The sequence below is a fragment of the Amia ocellicauda genome, chromosome 18 (assembly GCF_036373705.1).
Source record: "Amia ocellicauda isolate fAmiCal2 chromosome 18, fAmiCal2.hap1, whole genome shotgun sequence".
In the NCBI taxonomy this organism is placed as follows: domain Eukaryota; kingdom Metazoa; phylum Chordata; class Actinopteri; order Amiiformes; family Amiidae; genus Amia; species Amia ocellicauda.
In genome coordinates, this window is record NC_089867.1 from 21,753,803 (window position 1) to 21,772,310 (window position 18,508).

Consider the following 18,508-nt stretch of genomic DNA (forward strand, 5'->3'; position numbering starts at 1 on the left):
GAAGACTATCTGTTCAAGTTTGCACAGGATACGGCATCACCATTTCAGAAACTCACCAGTTGTTATTTTATCTGCATCTCATATTTTGATTCTATTAAATCCCCAAACCCTTTACTCAGCTAATCAAAATTATATAGACAAGAAAAGTGACACTGAAAATGACACTTAAATCACTATGAACATCTTTTATTCGCTTCATCACCCTGTAGTCCTCGTTGTCGCCCACCTGCAAATGTAATCAAGGGTGGCTGAAGGCTGTAGGAGTTCGGCGCAGGGCTCTGAGACCAGAATACCCATCTGCCTTGTTAAACGAGACCGTCTGAGAGGAGGCCCCCCTCGTATCAATGAGAGGCAGAAGCTGCAATAAATCAACAACCCATTAATTTGCCAGTCTTCTCGTCTCTGACCTCGGCATCACAAGCTCGTTACTGTCTGTGCACATGAATCATTAGCAGCCAGGGCATTCATTAATTAAGACCTCACACTGTCACTTTTCAGAGGGAGAGACGCGGAGAGCACGATACAGACGCGCAAGGTGTAAGAAGCGTGTCGGAGACAGCGGCACCGTGTTCACAATTAAAATTCAGAGCGGTTCATTTACCGTTCATTAGTTCTATAGAAGTAGAAGGAATCTGTATCTGCATACATAAAGTGGTATTCCATACAGGTTAGTCACGGTTAGAAAGCAAGAGGAGCAATGATTGCAAGCACAAAAGTGTGCACAAGGCCGGCAGTCATAATAGAGAAAGAATCCTGTAGAAAATGAATTGTTGTTCAAAAACAATAATATTAAAAAAGACACTTTGAAATACAGCTTTTGTTGGTGACATATAAACTTTATTACATGTTTCTTTTCACTTCATTCAAGCTCAATTTGTAACAGTCTATTATGGGATGTGTGTGTGTGCAGGGGTGACTTTAATGTATTATTCAATCCATAGAGCAGTTTTGACATCCACCTTGTGCAACAGCCTTCACATTTGACACCACCTGCCCAAAACACTTTGTTTACCAACCTAGAAATGGCATTATTTAATTTTTTTAAACTGATCTCAAGCAGCAAAAAATCCTGTAGCACTGTCACAGGATTGAGTTTGGAAAAGTGCTTATTACAGCGATACAACTGGAAATGCACAGTATTCTACCACACTGCTGCAAAATACAATCTCTCAGATAATACATCCGAGAGAGATTACTAAATCAGACTGACTACATTAGTTGTAGAACAGAGGTTATGTTTTGTTTGGTTGTATATTTACTTTTAAAATGTTATCTTACTTACTAAGAAAAATAGATACTTGTTTTCCCCCTGCAAATCGAACCTTTTTATGTTTGGATTACCTAAAAAGGAAGAGAAGGAGAACGTATAGATCTGCTTTTTTGCCATACATGAAAATGCAAGGTACTGTGCATCTGAAATGTAATATTTTGCTTCAATTCAACCTAGGTTTGCAGATTAACGACTGTGCATTCTCCGTACATTCCTGGAACCAGGGGGATCCGAGCTCAAGCCCGACTGCTACTGTTGACTGGTACCCACGCAAAGCACTTGACCTTCAGATGATATGGAAAACTGCGTAAGTGACTGATGCACGCCTGAAGCCCCCTCAGTCTCTGCAAGGGGCCGGTGGATAAAAGCTGCCGATTATAAATTATTACGTAAGTGACCTGACACGAGTTCTGCCAGTAGGATCCCTTGCAACCGGCTCATTCCTTGGCACAGTAGATACACTGACAAACACAAACTGAAATTGGATGAATTTCACATATAAAGTGACTGAAGCCGAAATGCAAAACAAAAAAACATGGAGTAAATGCATCAAATTGTATATTAACTTCCAATACTCCAGAGATAATAAGATTGTTCCTTTGTTTGTTTTTAATGTGAAAAGTACTTTAGATTACAAAGGGTGCACCAACTCAATGTTTAATGCAAGTATGGCACGTATTCTCAACATACAGGATTCAAACTAATTATAAAAAAAACACTGGCTATAAATTGATCGCTTTTTTCAAGTGCTATAATCTCTAAAGTGGTAAAGCCCTAAAACATTTAAATAACATTTCTTTTAGACATTGTGCCAGGACCACACCCTCACACCTGCCCTTAATACTTTCAACATCATCACCAACTACCCGAACAGCAGTTATGCCGAAAAACAACACATAAATAGAAAGCAATAATAAAACAAGGCTTGCTTTCAACATGACATCAAGTGCAAAGCGATAACTAAGAAACAAAAAAGGCATTTAATAAACAACAATCCACATAAACCGCCCAGTGCTACGTCAAAGAACACAAACTGCCGGCTGCAAAAACACATTAGACAGCTCTAGAAATCAAGCTGGGTTTGTTGGGAATGAGTGAAGGAAACTGTCGCGGCTACCAGAACAATCTGTTAACATGCTGTCTGTACCCCACCGAAGGAGATAAATCAAACTGCTGCTGCGTTTGTGTTTTTTTCAGGCTGGGAAGCACGGGACATCTGTGCTGTGAACCTCGCTGGGGTTAACAGTGATGTGTTCTTGCAGGCAGTAAGGAGAGGCAAGGACATTAGCAGCAACTCTCTCCACAGACAAATCTATCACTGGATCTCTGAAACAACAGATTATCCCCCTGGATGGAATATAAGTGGCGCATGATTAACTCGCAAACGCCGCTGCTGAGAAATGACCTGCTGTAGGTATTTAAATGGCCCTTAATCACGGCCAAGCAAGTTGAGAAACCTTCAGCCGACGAGATGAAAACTCGCAGATGGATGGAGCAATTGGACCAGCTCAGAGCAACTCCCTTCGCCAGGTGTGGAACAACATCACGTCCGCAGAACAGTCAACGCGACGAGACGCAAAGTGCATAAGTGTGTGGAATGTGACACCAGCATGAATCACGCAAATGCTCAGACAGAGCCAAGGTTTGCAAATAAACTCTAGTAACTATTATGACACAACGGTACTGTGCATGACCAGTGTAACTTCATTTTCAGCAGGACAAAAATAATAATAATAATAAAATCCTCTTGGTTGTACATTAAAACGTCACACCCTACCTTTAATCACATTGAAAGGGTCACATCGTTTAGGTTTATAATTAAAAAACGGAAATCACATATCTGTTAGAATGACACAAAATGCTTTGATTAAGTAAAGCTTTAACACCTTATTCGGGAATGAAGTTGAGTGAGCTGTCCATCTTTACCAAGCTGCTAGCATCCTCAGAGTCTAGGATAGTGAATATATCCAGTGTAGAATCTAAAGAACAAAGTGTACGCTGCAACATGAAGTGTCAATGGCAAAAGCTCGGCAGCACGAGAGGATTGATTCAGACCTCAAGACATCTTCCTTCCAGACCTCTTTAGTTAGGATCTCCTTCAACAAAGACCTCTAGTGTAAAGCGACATCACCGCAAACTTACAACCTAACAATTATAAAGCTAGTACTCCAATAGTAATAACATATCTAAGCGACGTACTGGAGGACATCATGGACTGAGATGATTTAATCTGTATACACACAATGTAAAACCTGTCCATGCATCTCGAGAGCCCTGGGCCAGCTCTGAAGCCCAAGATCCCACATTTCTTTCCAACCAAACACTGGTCCCATCGACATCAATCGTACCATACGGTGGACGCGAGTACATCAATAAATAAGGCATAGAAACAACCATTTTGTTTTAGTTCATCAACAAATATTGGAAAACCAGACACACCGTCCTTGTACGCAGTTCCTATGGAAACCTGTAATTGCACTAATGCGACGTGAAAAACAAACAGCCGAGACTGAGATCTACATTTAAAACGCAATGCATTAAACAAGGTCATGGCACTGGGATACAACCTCCCATGAATAAGACGGCACTCGAAATGAAAGAGCAGGAGAAGGAACTGCAGAACATGAAGGCTAATTGGAACTCGACAGTATCTTCTTAATAAAGGAGGAAAGAATTATAATTGTGGATAAGTATCTGGTATACATTTCTTTACGGTACATACACACTGAACACAAAACAAAGCTAAGAGGTTGTGGTGGTATTTTAATAGAACATATAGCTACCAAGATTCATTCAATGGGTTTAGGTCAAGATTAATCAGAAACACCAAGACAGGTACAGCAGAAGGCCTGTGCTTCGTTCCATGCTCGGGTAAAACTTTATTATTCTGTCCGAATACATTATCAAGTTACCTTTAAATATATACTATAATTTGAGATCAAATAAGCAGTCAGAAAGCAGTTTAGCTTAACAGGACTTAAGTTCTGTTATCTTGGTTTTTGCAAGACCCACAATGCACCATGCTGTACAGTAGACTACTTCATATTACCATCCCCCAAGTGCAATAGATCAGATTCGATGGGGACACTAAATTCCCCAAATATATCATCTATTGAAGATCAAAACAAATCAAACTAGTTTCAGGTGTGGTATTAAGCAACGTGGTTAATTAAAAAAACAACAACAACAACAACAACAACAAAGAGATGCACAATTGAGAGAGGTTAAAAAATTATACCAATTAAAAGTCTGGCATAATTCACAAAGCTCTACAGCGTGAATTGTTTTTTTTTCACAAGAAAATCAATTTGCAGACGTGCACTGCCCACAACCTCATTACGTCTCCAAAGGGATTTACACCGAGACGCACGGGGGAAGAGGCTGGCACAGCTGGCAGATCTAGGGGCCATTCTTGTGCGTGGGCACCCCGTAATTCAGCCACAGACCCCTCCTAATAAAGAAGAAACACGAGTCACAGCACATGGCACACCAGTAAACTGCCTGTAATTACACATCACACGCCTGTCTCCAGCCCCAAAGACCAAAGGCAACAAAGTATAACGAGAACGTGTTGTGCACCTGCATTCATGCCATGACTACAGTGCAGACGTCACAGGCAGGGAAAGAAAAAAAAAGTTCTGCCTACAGTTCATGTAATTTTAAACGCATAATTTTAGCTAAATCGTGGGTTTACATGATTAAGACACAACGCACGGTCGGCACCAGTACAATAACACTTAGTCTTTCAGCTCGTGGCATATGAACAAAATTAAGTGAGGAGTCTATTAGATGGATAGATTAGATAGACATCACACATTCTGCTGCAGACTTGAGGTGAACGCCAGAATAAAAGATTTCCTCTTGCCAAGATGTCTTATCCATAATGCAAAGCAGTTGTTGAAGGCTTTCAATTAAACCCTATACAGCTTTGCTCTAGATTTACACTGAAAAGGGTGTAGAAATGTGCTTCAGCTCTGTGGCTGTAACTACATTTCAATAATCACTTTACAAAGATGGGTTTCATTGGGGTTCTGCCCAATGAGCTGAATGAGGAATCATCTACTGAGATGTTGTTGAAAGCTATAGGAACCGACCAAAACGGAAACATCTAACGCAGCAGACAGGAGTGGAGCTCAATGGGTATGTGATGTTAAAGAGCAAATAGTGGGGTTCACAAGGAATACAGTGGCTTACAATACTTCAACAGGTTAAGTAACCTCCCTGCAGTTTGACTTTCTATTGGTGACACCCTGCCCAGTTATAAATTAGTCCATTTTAGTTCAAGATATCAGCTTGCATTTGTCTAGCATGTCCTTGAGGCAGCTGTTGGTCTGACATCTTGCAAACTGATAAGAGAAATTGCTTAAGCTGGGCAACAATCGCTCCCAAGAGCAATAGCTTTTGTGTCCTACGTTCCCCATTATTTGCTCTTCGTCAGTAGCAATAGTCTTCACATACCCAAGGGCCAAACTGGCACAATACATTGTCTTCTGAGGTTTTCCCCTTCAGGTCTGTATATCTAATCACATACAACAGAACCGCAGGCATTAACCTGGAAGCAAAAGTATTCCTTAGTACAGACACTAAAAAGAAATATTTAGCAACAGGCGACGCTTCTTTTATGTTGTCTGTGGGGAGGGAAACTACCTGCAGGAAAGTCCCCGGTGGTGATAAAACACATTCACACATTATTAAACCACATTCTGACAGCATCGTTAAAAATAAACGTAACATTAATATATACAATGACCTCATCCGAAGAGACGTTTACTCATGTGTGAAATATTTAAACAGCTTTGTACCCAATAGCCACATTAACCGCAATCTGTATTTTAAAAACTCATTTTCCTGACCTAAAAGTGTGGAGCTTGAAAGCAGTGCAGGGAACTTTTAGTATAACACCATGTAGAATTCCTCCAGGCTGTTTCCTTTCCCCCTCATGGGCCTACCTCACCCCCCTATCGTGTTGAAACCACAGCCTACAGGCAGCCCTTGGCTTGTGTAAACCCTTGGCCGCTCCCTGTCTCGCTCTCTCTCCCCCTTCAGTAGACGCGTGGCCCGGCTTTGCCCTCCTCGGCCGGGGCATACTGGTGCGCCGCTGCAGGAGAAGTGTCCTGTGGGTCAATGGACTGGTAGGAGTCCCTGTTCCGGGTCATGCTGGGAAAACCTGCTGGAAACACAGAACAATGGGGTATTCACACAAGGTCTCAGAAGATGGCAAGTGTGACTTTATTTATTACTTTTATGCCTCATAAGGATTCTGAAGTGGGATTCGCTACCCGCGGAGATGTTCTGGCTTAGTCTAAGAGGTCTCCGACATCCACACTTGACATTCGACATGTGCAGCTTCAGCTTAGAGAAGAATTTAATTTAAATCATAAACCATCGCCCCTCCTTCAAAACACTCCCTAACACAGCTACCCATTCACAGCCAGACCAGGGATGTCCTTACAAACTTTCTGGCCACTTTGTCTGAACGCCACCCAGCCGCTACCAAGAGCGCTTCACTTCACATGCGTACGACAATGAAGATGCTGGTCAAAAGGTTTTTTCCTTTTTAAAATGGCAATCCACTCTTCCAGAACAGGAGGATAGGAAGCAACATTTCAAATCTCCTTAGAAGATGTTCTTTCAAAAGCTGCTCAGTGCCAAATAAACATGAAATTTGACAGAGCTACTGTGTGTGTGCATAAGCAAGAATCCAGCTTATAGAAAAAAATATATATTTAGTATATTAAGCAGCTATTTTATGGTCGATATATTAACAGCTTTTGGTAGAAATAATCTAGCCTAAGTGTTTTTTTATGTTAATAACGGGATCTCCCTCATAATCACTGCTCTGCTGAACAGGCATGAAGCTGATTCTGTTTTGATTAGTGTGTGACAGGGTAACAGTGTGGGGGGTGTGAATTAATCATCAGACGCAGCAAAGAGCTTTAAATTTCAACAGCGCAAGGACAGTCGAGAGCCAAAAGGAAGGCCAGCGCTAACCGTTAGAGTCCAGACACAATGGACCCTTCCGTTTGCTGTGTCCTGTGCCATACTTACATACAGCAGAGTTACAGAGAGGAAAACAAGTCTGAAGGAAAAGCTTTTTAAAAAAACGATTTTAAAGCGATTCATATCATTGCCTCAGGCACAACATAAATCACGTTGATATGCCTTGTGTTGCATTCTTTAGTGATTGTTTCTTAAGCAGTTTTAATGCTCGGTGAAAGTAGGGGACTCTTGATGAAAGAGTCGTGATTTCTCTCGCAAGTCATCACTACAAACCCAAGCTTTAGCAGAGGAGGATAACAGAGTCTTTTGCCCGGTCGCTTCTCTCCTGATGGTCTCCCAAGGGGATTACCCTTATATGGTAGAAGTAGGTTTGTGACAACGTGCTGACGCAAGCCAGTTAAATAGCACAGATACGGCCCCAGACAGAAAGCTTTTCAGCACAACACACACCATGCTTTCTTGAGGATAGAAGCCCACATTTGAAACAATGCCATTTTAAAAGTGCAGGGTTATACATCGCCTCCATTGCTTCAGCTAATACGACTATCAATATTGCTCACATCCATGTTTATAACTTAGAGATATATACTGTAACCCTTTGGGAATATCACCTTGCCTTTGTGCAGGGATTCTGATATCTCATCTCTCTCTAATCACATAGCAGCTTGGATAAAAGTGTGTATACATTACACACGTTACACGTTTTACAGGTTAAAAAACACTTTTCTAAACACTTACACATCTTCAGCAGCTCATGGCGATGTATAAGGCTAACTGTTTAGATTTGTTCATTAAAACCAACCAGTGTTAAATGTAAAGAAATTATTAATAAATTGCCATGCCATATACACACAAAGCAACGTTAAGTTACATTTTATAAAAGAAACAATCTTTATTAAAAATTAACAAAACAGCATCCTTTGAAAAATATATGATCTGTTAAACAAATAAATAAAATCCCTATATTAAGACGATGTAGTCGGCACACAAAAAACATACAACATTAAAGCATATAAAGATATAAAGATATAAAGACTGGACATTGTAGGTTACAAACAGAAATACAAGCAGCACCTGAATCTCCTACAAAAGCATGATTACATACAACACAACAAAGACAAGGCAAGCAACACTTTTTGGCAAATGTAATGGATTAGAAGATGCTTGGCTTTACACCTAATCAAGAAGATGAATGCATTCTCTGATTGGCAGTTAAGTTAAGTGGGGGAGTTGCCGTCAGGTCAGTGATTGGCTACTTGAAACATACATAAGCAACAGAAACACAGAACTCAAGACATGTTTGGTTGAGGAGCAAGAGAGACACAAAAACAGAGAAGCATTCGTTTCCGCTCCTGGAGGGCTGGAAGGGGGAAGTTTAGAGATGAAGATGTCCGGCTGGAGAAGAAAAGCCAGATTTAAAACAGAGGGAGGTGGACAGCAGAGGGTGGGGGTGAAGGGTCAGGGGTCAGTATCGGCGACCAAGGGGGGCACTGTCCCCACTGTCCGTTGTGTACCGACTGTCCACTGAGGTCTCCAAGTCTGAGGGCCACGTTACAGGAAACGGGGACCAAAGAGAGAGAGAAAAAGAAACGGGTGAAAGGTCAAAATCAGGGAATCACAAACGCACACAAAGCAAGAGAGCAGAGGGGATGGTAATGATGCAAAACAAACAAGGAAGTCCTCAACAATTGCAACACAGCTATCTTTACTCATCTGTTGGTGGAAAGAAACAGTCCAGAGAATATGACTTACTGATTTCCTGCAAAAGAGCACTCTCTCCCTAGTTTAGTTTATATGATCCCAAAACATACTGCAATATAAAAATTAGGGCACGACAGATATATCGGAGCACCAATATTATCGGCCAATATTTGCCTTTCACAGAAATATACGTATCGGAGTAGTCAAGTACCACTGAAATTGCATTGACCGCTGGAAGTCCCGCCCCATGTGCACATTGTCCTCTATTTGTTAGTAAATTTGTTCTAATCGTTAATAGTCTTGAAGCATCCCTAGTGTGAAATACATAGAGGCACTATAAAAACATTTTTAGTAAAAAACAAACACTCGGAGTACTGGGTTCATATGACTGCTACATAAACTAGAGCTCTCTGGCTCTGTCATGAGGTTGATATGGCCAGGCCTGGTTGCAGGGCCTTATCTAGCATGCAGCCATCGTTCAGGGCTCTGCCGTTACACACCCAGTCTGATAAGTATGTGCTGTCCTTTTCCAGGACACTAAACCAGAGAGAAAACTAAGAACAACAATAAAAAAGGAATATGTAAACAGACATGACTTTTTACTACAGATCAGTTTGATTATTGCTGCACAGTCTTTGTGTGCTGTTTACTTATTTTAATAGCCCTATTGAGTTGTTTCCATACAGTTCCCTTTAATAGCCCAATATTGACATTTCTTTCTTTTTATTATTATCACTTTTAAACCTTTACTTCACTAGTCTCATAAGGAAACATTTCTGTGAAAATATTTCTGTTATGTGGACATTTTAGGTCTTCAACTTAGTTTTCTGTAAAGACAAAAGTTACTTTTAAATAAAACCATTTCTGACTAAGCAGTGGTAATGTGCTCAGTTTAGGTATAGGTTTAATTTATTTTGTTATTCTCTTTATTTTTCTATTTTACTAACACTATCATAAAACATATAACCTAAAAACACTCACTTCACTAAACACAGTTTAAAATACTTTTTTTTTTTAATTAAAACTTTGTTGTTATTCTCTGTTTATTGAATTTATTTTATTTTGCTAACACATTATCACCCTAAGCCTAATATAACCTAAAAACAAATAAACAAAAAAATAACAAGTTTAGTCTCTTAAACATTACACACCTACACCAACAAGGTGAGGTAGCGGTAACCTGTTGTCAAGATGACCTTGTTCCCTTACTAAGATGGCTGTCATCCTCATAAAATGGCTAACTCCATACCAAGATGACTGACTGGGGATGGTCAAAGGGTAACCCAGGGGTAGGGTGGGAAGGAGAGGTTCCGGTTCAAGGGGCACCTGGGGGGTAACGCGGGACTTCCGGTCCCTTGTCTCCGGTAGGCGGGACATTCGGTCCTTTGTCACAGGTAGGCGGGACTTCCGGTCCATGGGCACCGAGGCATCCAGCTGTCAGTGCAATTTAAGTTGTACTTGACTACTTATTGACACATATTTCACCGATATATTTTCTTAAACTATTGGCTAAATATTTTTTTCAAATTACCATAAAAACCTTCCTCAGACTTCAGACAATAAATAAATACCTGTTTCTTTGGTTTTACAGTCATTATTATAATTTACCATTATTTTTTAACATAGGTACAGTGCTTTAGTTTCCGACTCCACAGTGTGCTGCAAAATTTACAATAGCAATTAAAATAAAATAGAATAAAGAGTAAACCGTAAAAAACTGTGAAGATGTTGACTGGATATCAGCAAACAAAAACCGTCTCCAAATGACTAGCAAGCTCAGATCACAGAGAACAATGTAACGACAATGAGAGTGAAAAGACACAGCTCTCAGACAATGTTGGATAAAATTGAAACTATTTCCTTTATTCTCCCTTATTCTATTTTTTACAATGTTTGATTTGTGGTTGTTATTTATGATGAAAATCTATGTTAAGTGTATTATGTAAAATGTACAAATGTAAAAGGCCTGCCTGCAGTGCATATTTGACAATTTCTCTCTGACAGGGAGAGATTTGAAGAATCCATGCTAGAAAATTTCTGTTTTGCATGTTAACAAAAAAGTAAATATCGGCAGATATATTGGTAATCGTGAAATTCTGCTTCCCAATTATTGGTATTGACCAAAAAACCTGTAGGCAATGCGAGGCAATGTGACAGCCTACAGGTATAAGTAAATGAAATGCTCCTACCACCAACGCCATGGAAAAAACAACCAACCAGGAGAGAACGTTGTGGCTTTTTAAAATCTAGTTTAGAACACTAACTGAAAATTACATTTTGAAGTGGAGCTGACATAAGACATTTACAGTGCCTTGCGAACGTATTCACCCCCTTGAAATTTGTCCTATTTTGTTGCATTACAACCTGTAATTTAAATGGATTTATATTTGGATTTCCTGTAATGGACATACACAAAATAGTCCAAATTGGTGAAGTGAAATGAAAAAAAAAACGTGTTTAAAAAATTTGAAAAAATAAAAAACGGAAAAGTGGTGTGTGCATATGTATTCACCCCCTGTGCTATGAAGCCCCTAAATAAGATCTGGTGCAACCAGTTACCTTCAGAAGTCACAATTAGTTAAATAAAGTCCACCTGTGTGCAATCTAAGTGTCACATGATCTGTCACATGATCTCAGTATATATACACCTGTTCTGAAAGGCCCCAGAGTCTGCAACACCATTGAGCAATGGGCACCATGAAGACCAAGGAACTCTCCAAACAGGTCAGGGACAAAGTTGTGGAGAAGTACAGATCAGGGTTGGGTTATAAAAAAAAATATCCAAAACTCTGAACATCCCACAGAGCACCACTGAATCCATTATTGATAAATAAAAAGAATATGGCACCACAAAAACCTGCCAAGAGAGGGCCGCCCACCAAAACTCACGGACCAGGCAAGGAGGGCATTAATCAGAGAGGCAACAAAGAGACCAAAGATAACCCTGAAGGAGCTGCAAAGCTCCACAGCAGAGATTGGAGTATCTGTCTATAGGACCACTCTACGCTGTACACTGCACAGAGCTGGGCTTTATGGAAAAGAGGCCAGAAAAAAGCCATTGCTTAAAGACAAAAATAAGCAAACATGTTTGCTGTTCGCCAAAGACTCCCCAAACATATGGAAGAAGGTACTCTGCTCAGATGAGAATAAAAGTGAGCTTTTTGGCCATCAAGGAAAACGCTGTTTCTGGCGCAAACCCAACGCCTCTCATCACCCTAAGAACACCATCCCCACAGTGAAGCATGGTGGTGGCAGCATCGTGCTGTGGGGATGTTTTTCATCAGCAAGGACTGGGACACTGGTCAGAATTAAAGGAATGATGGATGGCGCTAAATACAGGGAAATTCTTGAGGGAAACCTGTTTCAGTCTCCCAGAGATTTGAGACTGGGACGGAGGTTCATCTTCCAGCAGGACAATGACCCTAAGCATACTGCTAAAGCAACCCTCGAGTGGTTTAAGGGGAAACATTTAAATGTCTTGGAATGGCCTAGTCAAAGCCCAGACCTCAATCCAATTGCGAATCTGTGGTATGACTTAAAGATTGCTGTACACCAGCGGAACCCATCCAACTTGAAGGAGCTGGAGCAGTTTTGCCTTGAAGAATGGGCAGAAATACCATTGGCTAGATGTGCCAAGCTTATAGAGACGTACCCCAAGAGACTTGCAGCTGATAATCGCTGCAAAAGGTGGCAAAAAAAGTATTGACTTTGGGGAGGGTGAATAGTTCTGCATGCTCTAGTTTTCGGTTTTCTTGTCTTATTTCTTGTTTGTTTCACAATAAAAAATATTTTGCATCTTCAAAGTGGTAGGCATGTTGTGTAAATCAAATGAATTAAAATAGATTTTTGGGGGGTTTGTATCAAGGTTGTAAGGCAACAAAATAGGAAAAATGCCAAGGAGGGTGAATGCTTTCGCAAGGCACTGTACATCCATGCTGTAATAATCTTCAGTTCACATTTGAAACAATATGCAATTTTAAACAATATCTTTTGAATCGGAAGGTACTACCTTGACACGTTTTTACACACACACACACACACACACACTTTAACACCCTGTGGGAGTAGCATAAGCACTTCGGTTTGAGGTGTTGCTGAAGGTGTAAGGTGCAGGTTGAGAATGCCTTTGTAAAGCAATACTCATATGAGTACAACAATAACCCTACAGCTTTCTATTTCTTTCAGAAACAATAATACAAGGTCTAAAATGTATTATTTCAGATATACTTGGGGGTGGGGACAGTCCTCTGTGTCTGGTGACCAGTTATGTGCTTGGCTCGTCATTGAAGCTCCTGTTAAATATGACCAACAGTACTTTGGTTGTTGTTTTTCTCCTACCAAGGCTGCCCACTTCAGGCAATCAGTAACAAGTCAAGTAGAGCTCTGTTCTTTTAACTAAAGAGCTAAATTACCTCCATCAGCATCGTAATTAGGAGAATGCAGCCATTATCTCGTGACACAGCATGACTGCCAATGGCGTCAATTCACCGTTAAAGAAAGATTTGTACCTTTCCTGGTTCAAAAAGTATGAATTGTTTTAAAAGGACTGCGGGAAAACTGCAATGAGAGATGTCAGAGTACCAAAAGTCTTGAGTTAGGCTGTTGGTGCCATTCTTTCACTATCGATTGATTTGCAGATGCGTGGTTGGAACCTTTGTCCATTCCAGAAGGACACCAACAATTCAAACAACTTCCAAGAGCTGTGGAGATGAAAAGACCTGCAGGGCATCAGGGTGCAAACACTAAAAAAGATGCTGAGCAGCCCAACTGTGACGGACCATTTACCAACACCACTGTAAGAGTTAAACACAGTAAGCCCTGCCTGAATTAACACTGGAGGCCATATTCAGTTCCATGCGGTGTAAAACGACCCGATATGCCTCGCTACGACACTCTCCTTAGAGAAATCGTCAGCTGAACGCAACGTAAAACTCAATGCAATTTACACCCGCGCCCGCCACCCCCGCACAGAGCAGAGCCCGAGACTGCCCACCTCGTCGGACTGCTTACCAAAGTTGACGTTGTATTCGCCACCCCTCTCACGGTACATCTGGTAGACGAAGAAGCAGGACACGGGTTTGAGCAACAGGCTGAGGATGGACATGCCGGCACAGAAGTGAAAGGTGTCTCTGATTTGGCCTGTGAACTTCACGTCAAAAATGGGGTAGTAAATGGCGATCTGAATGATGTCAGTCAGTATCGTCAGGACCAGGCTGATCAGAAACTGAGGGAGTGAAGGAAAAAGGGGACTTAAGACACAGGACCACCAGCAACTCTGAGGAGCAAGGTGAAAAGCACTACGATTATAGCTACTGAAGCACAAGAGGACAAGCGAAGAGAGATGTTTGGACTCACCATCAGCACAGCGTCGATAGAGTCCCTCTGAGCAACAGCCCACACACCCAGCCCCAGGACACTAAAATTACTCCAGGTATAGGAACTGGGAAACCACTCAAACATACAGCTCCTGTAGACCAGAACAAAGACAGAGCTCGCAACAAATTAATTTGACCAATACCCAACCCTGATGTTAACTTCAGCTTAATAAACAGGTGCCAATGCTTTGTCGAATTCTGGGGAAGATCTCTGGTACTATTAAGCCTACAGGTGAGTTTCCATCAGCCACAAATGGCATTTAATGGCAAGTCTGGGCAGTCAGCACAGGTCAGGAAACATTGCTTACTGAATATTTTTTGTGTTTTAAAGTCAGGGGTACACAGACACCCTCACAAGCAAACCATGGTGCTGCAGGTTTTATAGGAGGCCATAGAGAACTGAAAAAACTGGTTACTTTTACTAATTGCTCAAATGACCTCATTGAAGGTCCAGCTGGAATAGAAACCACATTCTTGAAATGCAGATCCCCATTTTATATCATTTCATTATTTCTCTGAAAATGACTCCTTAATATTGCCTTTAATGCAATTTAAAAACTGTAAACATACAGCGGACAATTGTGCAGAAACACCTTGATTCAGTGCATGCAATATATACCCAAAACTCCGGCTTCCACATAATTGCTTGTGCCATTTTAAATTAAAGATTCTTCAGAATATATTTCTATTTCATTTTTCTACATTGTGGGTTTATACATATAGAGATTATCCATTTCTAAGCCGTCTGTTCTACTTTCTGTCTCTTATTAAGTAAGAGTTCAAACCTTGTAGCAATTTCTTAGGGGGGAGGGGGGTTGTACATGTACAATAATACGATATTAACTTAATTAACAGCTGCAAGCCTCGTGATAAAACCGTTAATATTTAAATCTGTAGTAACAATTACAACACTTGTACTTCTGTAACACATTCCGGTAAGCATGTGCAAACATCTTGCAAAGCACGACCATTGTAATCCCGTTTCCTCTTCAAAAAACTGAAAATGGAGACATGTTGCTAAGCTAGTTTAATGATTGATTTTGTTTTCATTGCCTCAGTTTGTTCATGGTGTATGTCAACAGATATTTCATAAATCATTTCACTGGACCCAGTCATTGTATTTGTACAGTAATAGCAGAAGCTGTGAAGATGTTACTCAATGACTGCATCACCTATAGAGCACTATGGAAATGTATAGGCTAATAAGAGAATATAAGCCACATTCATAAAGAATTTACCACCGTGCTAAGACTATGCTGGTTTCTTTCAGGGTGCTACATTAACAGAATAAAAAGCTCATTTAACTTGTTTCATTAGGCATTCATTTTTCTTTAAAGGCTTGTTTTCAGGGAAGGGGAGTATGAAAACATCGCTGAAGAGATCAGAGCAGGGGATTCCCTGTGCCTCTGGGTCACACCCCTGCTGCTAAAGTACACCCAGTCCGGCCAGGATCTCTCTCTCAGACAACAACAGTCAACCAGAGAAATTCCTCAGGTGTCTGGAGAAGAGGGGAAAACAAATAGCAAACGAAAGATCCCAGCTACTTACCATACGGTCAGAAGCCAGTGAACCAGTATTATAGCCTGTGGGGAGGAGCAGAGGGTGGGTTACTTACTGTCCCGTGTGCCAATAACCGTTACACACATGTCACAGCTTCATCCTCCATGTCACTTTATTAATTCATACCAAATATATAAGGCAGTTCGGGGTGCATAAAAGGTCACGTTTACTTCTTGAGAATATGCATTTGTAGAGATTCAAGTCCATTCGAAGTGACAAAAACATCAGTATTGTTCAGTTGTTAAATAATAATAATGCCCAGATATGTAGCTCATAATGTATATAATTGTAACACAATGTATGATGATGAATGATAAATATTAACAACAAAAGTAATCATCATCCACATGTTATCTCTGATATGTGGTAGAAAATCCAATGCATCACAGGACAGTAAAATGTGACCCAGGGCATTAAAATGGGTGCCAAAAATGTGAAAAACAGCTTCTCTACACCATCTTATATGTGCGTTTTCATATATATAGTATACAAGTACTGTACACAACAGGTCTGATTGAACAGATAACAGGTGACGTCGTGTGCTTGCGTCGCTCTGATTGGCTGAGCAGCGGTGGATTATTATAACACGTTTTGTGTACCTGGAGAGGAACTCCACGCTTCAGATTTAATATCCGCATGATGGGCTTAAGCAACAATGAGAGGAAGAAAAGTGCCCAGATTTTGACCATTGTTCAAGATAGATTCAAGTAAATGTACACACATGGGGGGGGGGGGGGACTACAGCTTACAACTGCTATTTGTGTATACTGTTTTTCATTAAATAAATAGTTGCAGATCTATTTTTGACAATGTAAAGAACCTAAAACGTCGAAAACTTTCATATTAAATTGAATGTTTGGCATTCTATTGCAAATTATACTCATTAGCACTCATTAGACCACATACACTATAGGCTACAATTAATCATTACATACAGTATCTATTTCTCATCCAGTTTCGGTTTCCAGCAGTTAGTGAAACACCCCTGTAGTTACACTGCGATTCAAAACTGCCACATAGCACGCAATCGCCACAATGTTACTGAGGAACAGAACAGCGCTAATGACGCCCAGCATCAATGAACAGCCTACAGCTACACTTACAACTTTTCAAAGTGTTCACAAAAAAGTGCAAAGTGGCACCGTTACATACTCGTAAGATTAGTTTCAAAGCATGTGTATACCTTCAGGTTTATGGCTGGGACTTCCATGTCTTGGAGCTCGGGTTGTTGTGCACTCTTGTCCGCCTTAAAAAGACAACTTTTCCTTCTTGTGACCTCCTCGGCGCTGCGGCTCAGACCCGCGTCATGTGACAGTGCCCCCCCCGCAGCCAGCTGACTGCACACGTGATCGTCAGCAGGTTAAAGCATGCCATTTCTGATCGCCGCTTCTCACTGTGATTCCGCAGACTTTCAAATAATAACCACAACTAATCTAAATTGGAATAGAAAAAGAAGTTAAGCAGATGCCTGGTTGAGCATGTTCCTTGGCCTTGCCCCACATACAGTGCAAGCCAGGTTTTGAAGATCTAGCTACCTCTCCCCTCTGATGTCAAAACTGGCTACCAGACTTATTCCAGGTCTGAAGGGAATGTCCTACTGAGAGACTGAGGACCTGAACCTTTTCACCCTGGAACAGAGGAGACTACGTGGGGACTTGATCCAAGTCTTCAAAATCATGAAAGACATCAACCACATCAAAACAGAGGAGCTTTTCCAGATCAGCAGGGACACACGCACCCGGGGACACAAATGGAAATTGGGCTTCAAGGCATTCAAGACAGAAAACAGGAGACACTTCTTCAGACAGAGAGGCGTCACAATCTGAACAAACTCCTCAGCAATGTGGCTGAAGAGACAATTTGGGAACATTCAAAAACAGACTGGATAGGATCCTTGATCACTTAGCTATTAATGGACACCAAACGAGCACGATGGGGCGAATGGGCTCCTCTCGGTTGTAAGCTTTCTTATGTTCTTATGTTCTAACTTCTTAGTAAAAGTGCTATGTTATTGTGTGTTATTGTGTTTTTTACACAGGTGGGTGCTGGATCACTTCCAAAAAAGGGTGTCTGCCAACCCAGCACTCTCCTCCCCCACCTCATGAAACCGGCAGGGCACCGATCAGCCCCCTTTCGATGTGTTTTCACCCGAGACACGGCCTCAGACAGCACAGTGTGCCGGCACTCAAGCCCCGGGTTATGAGTCTCTCCATAATCACATGAAATCTTTAGCCGTTTCATTTTCCGACAACCAACAAAGCCTTTTCTCATAGCTGCGATCCATTAATTTCACAGCTCCGCCAGGCCTTGAATACAAATTGCTCGGTGCTGGGTCTGACACACACAAGCCTCCCCTTCCCCCCCTCCCCAAGACACACACACAATCTTTACTTACCGCGTTAGTTGTTTATTTCACTTTCCCGGCTCATGCATTAGATTATATTTATTTTTTTCTCTCTCTTTCGTAGTTTGAAAAGTCTTGTGCTGATGTGAAAGTGATTGCTCCCTTCAGACATTCCTGCTTTTACTTTTGTTTTCTTCTCCTATACTGCTATAACAGAACTTTTCTTTGGATCTTATTCTCTTGTTTTTTTTTCTTATT

The 18,508-nt window shown here is 41.1% G+C and overlaps 1 protein-coding gene across 3 annotated transcripts; it reads right to left on the minus strand.

The window, feature by feature from the left end:
* Positions 1-815: 815 nt before the first annotated feature.
* agtrap (angiotensin II receptor-associated protein) lies at positions 816-17,219 on the minus strand. Of its 3 annotated transcripts, none has more exons than XM_066691368.1 (5): positions 17,090-17,219; positions 15,895-15,929; positions 14,327-14,438; positions 13,982-14,195; positions 816-6,437 (listed from the first exon to the last, which is right to left on the minus strand). In XM_066691368.1, exons 1-5 carry the CDS (start codon positions 17,114-17,116, stop codon positions 6,313-6,315), a joined length of 513 nt encoding a protein of 170 aa, XP_066547465.1. In that variant the 5' UTR covers positions 17,117-17,219; the 3' UTR covers positions 816-6,312. The 3 variants fall into 3 exon arrangements, with proteins under 3 accessions (XP_066547465.1, XP_066547464.1, XP_066547466.1); XM_066691367.1 differs by having other exon boundaries at positions 816-6,440; XM_066691369.1 differs by lacking the exon at positions 816-6,437 and adding an exon at positions 8,138-8,809 and having other exon boundaries at positions 17,090-17,218.
* Between the last annotated feature and the right edge of the window lie 1,289 nt (positions 17,220-18,508).

What these genes read in the sequence shown, in the direction of transcription:
- agtrap (XM_066691367.1), bottom strand. Translation starts at nt 17,116, where the DNA reads ATGGAAGTCCCAGCCATAAACCTGAAG. An exon ending in TCCCAGCCATAAACCTGAAG is followed by an intron (nt 15,930 to 17,089) that starts GTATACACATGC and finishes TCCTCCCCACAG; the next exon opens with GCTATAATACTGGTTCACTG. An exon ending in CACTGGCTTCTGACCGTATG is followed by an intron (nt 14,439 to 15,894) that starts GTAAGTAGCTGG and finishes TCTGGTCTACAG; the next exon opens with GAGCTGTATGTTTGAGTGGT.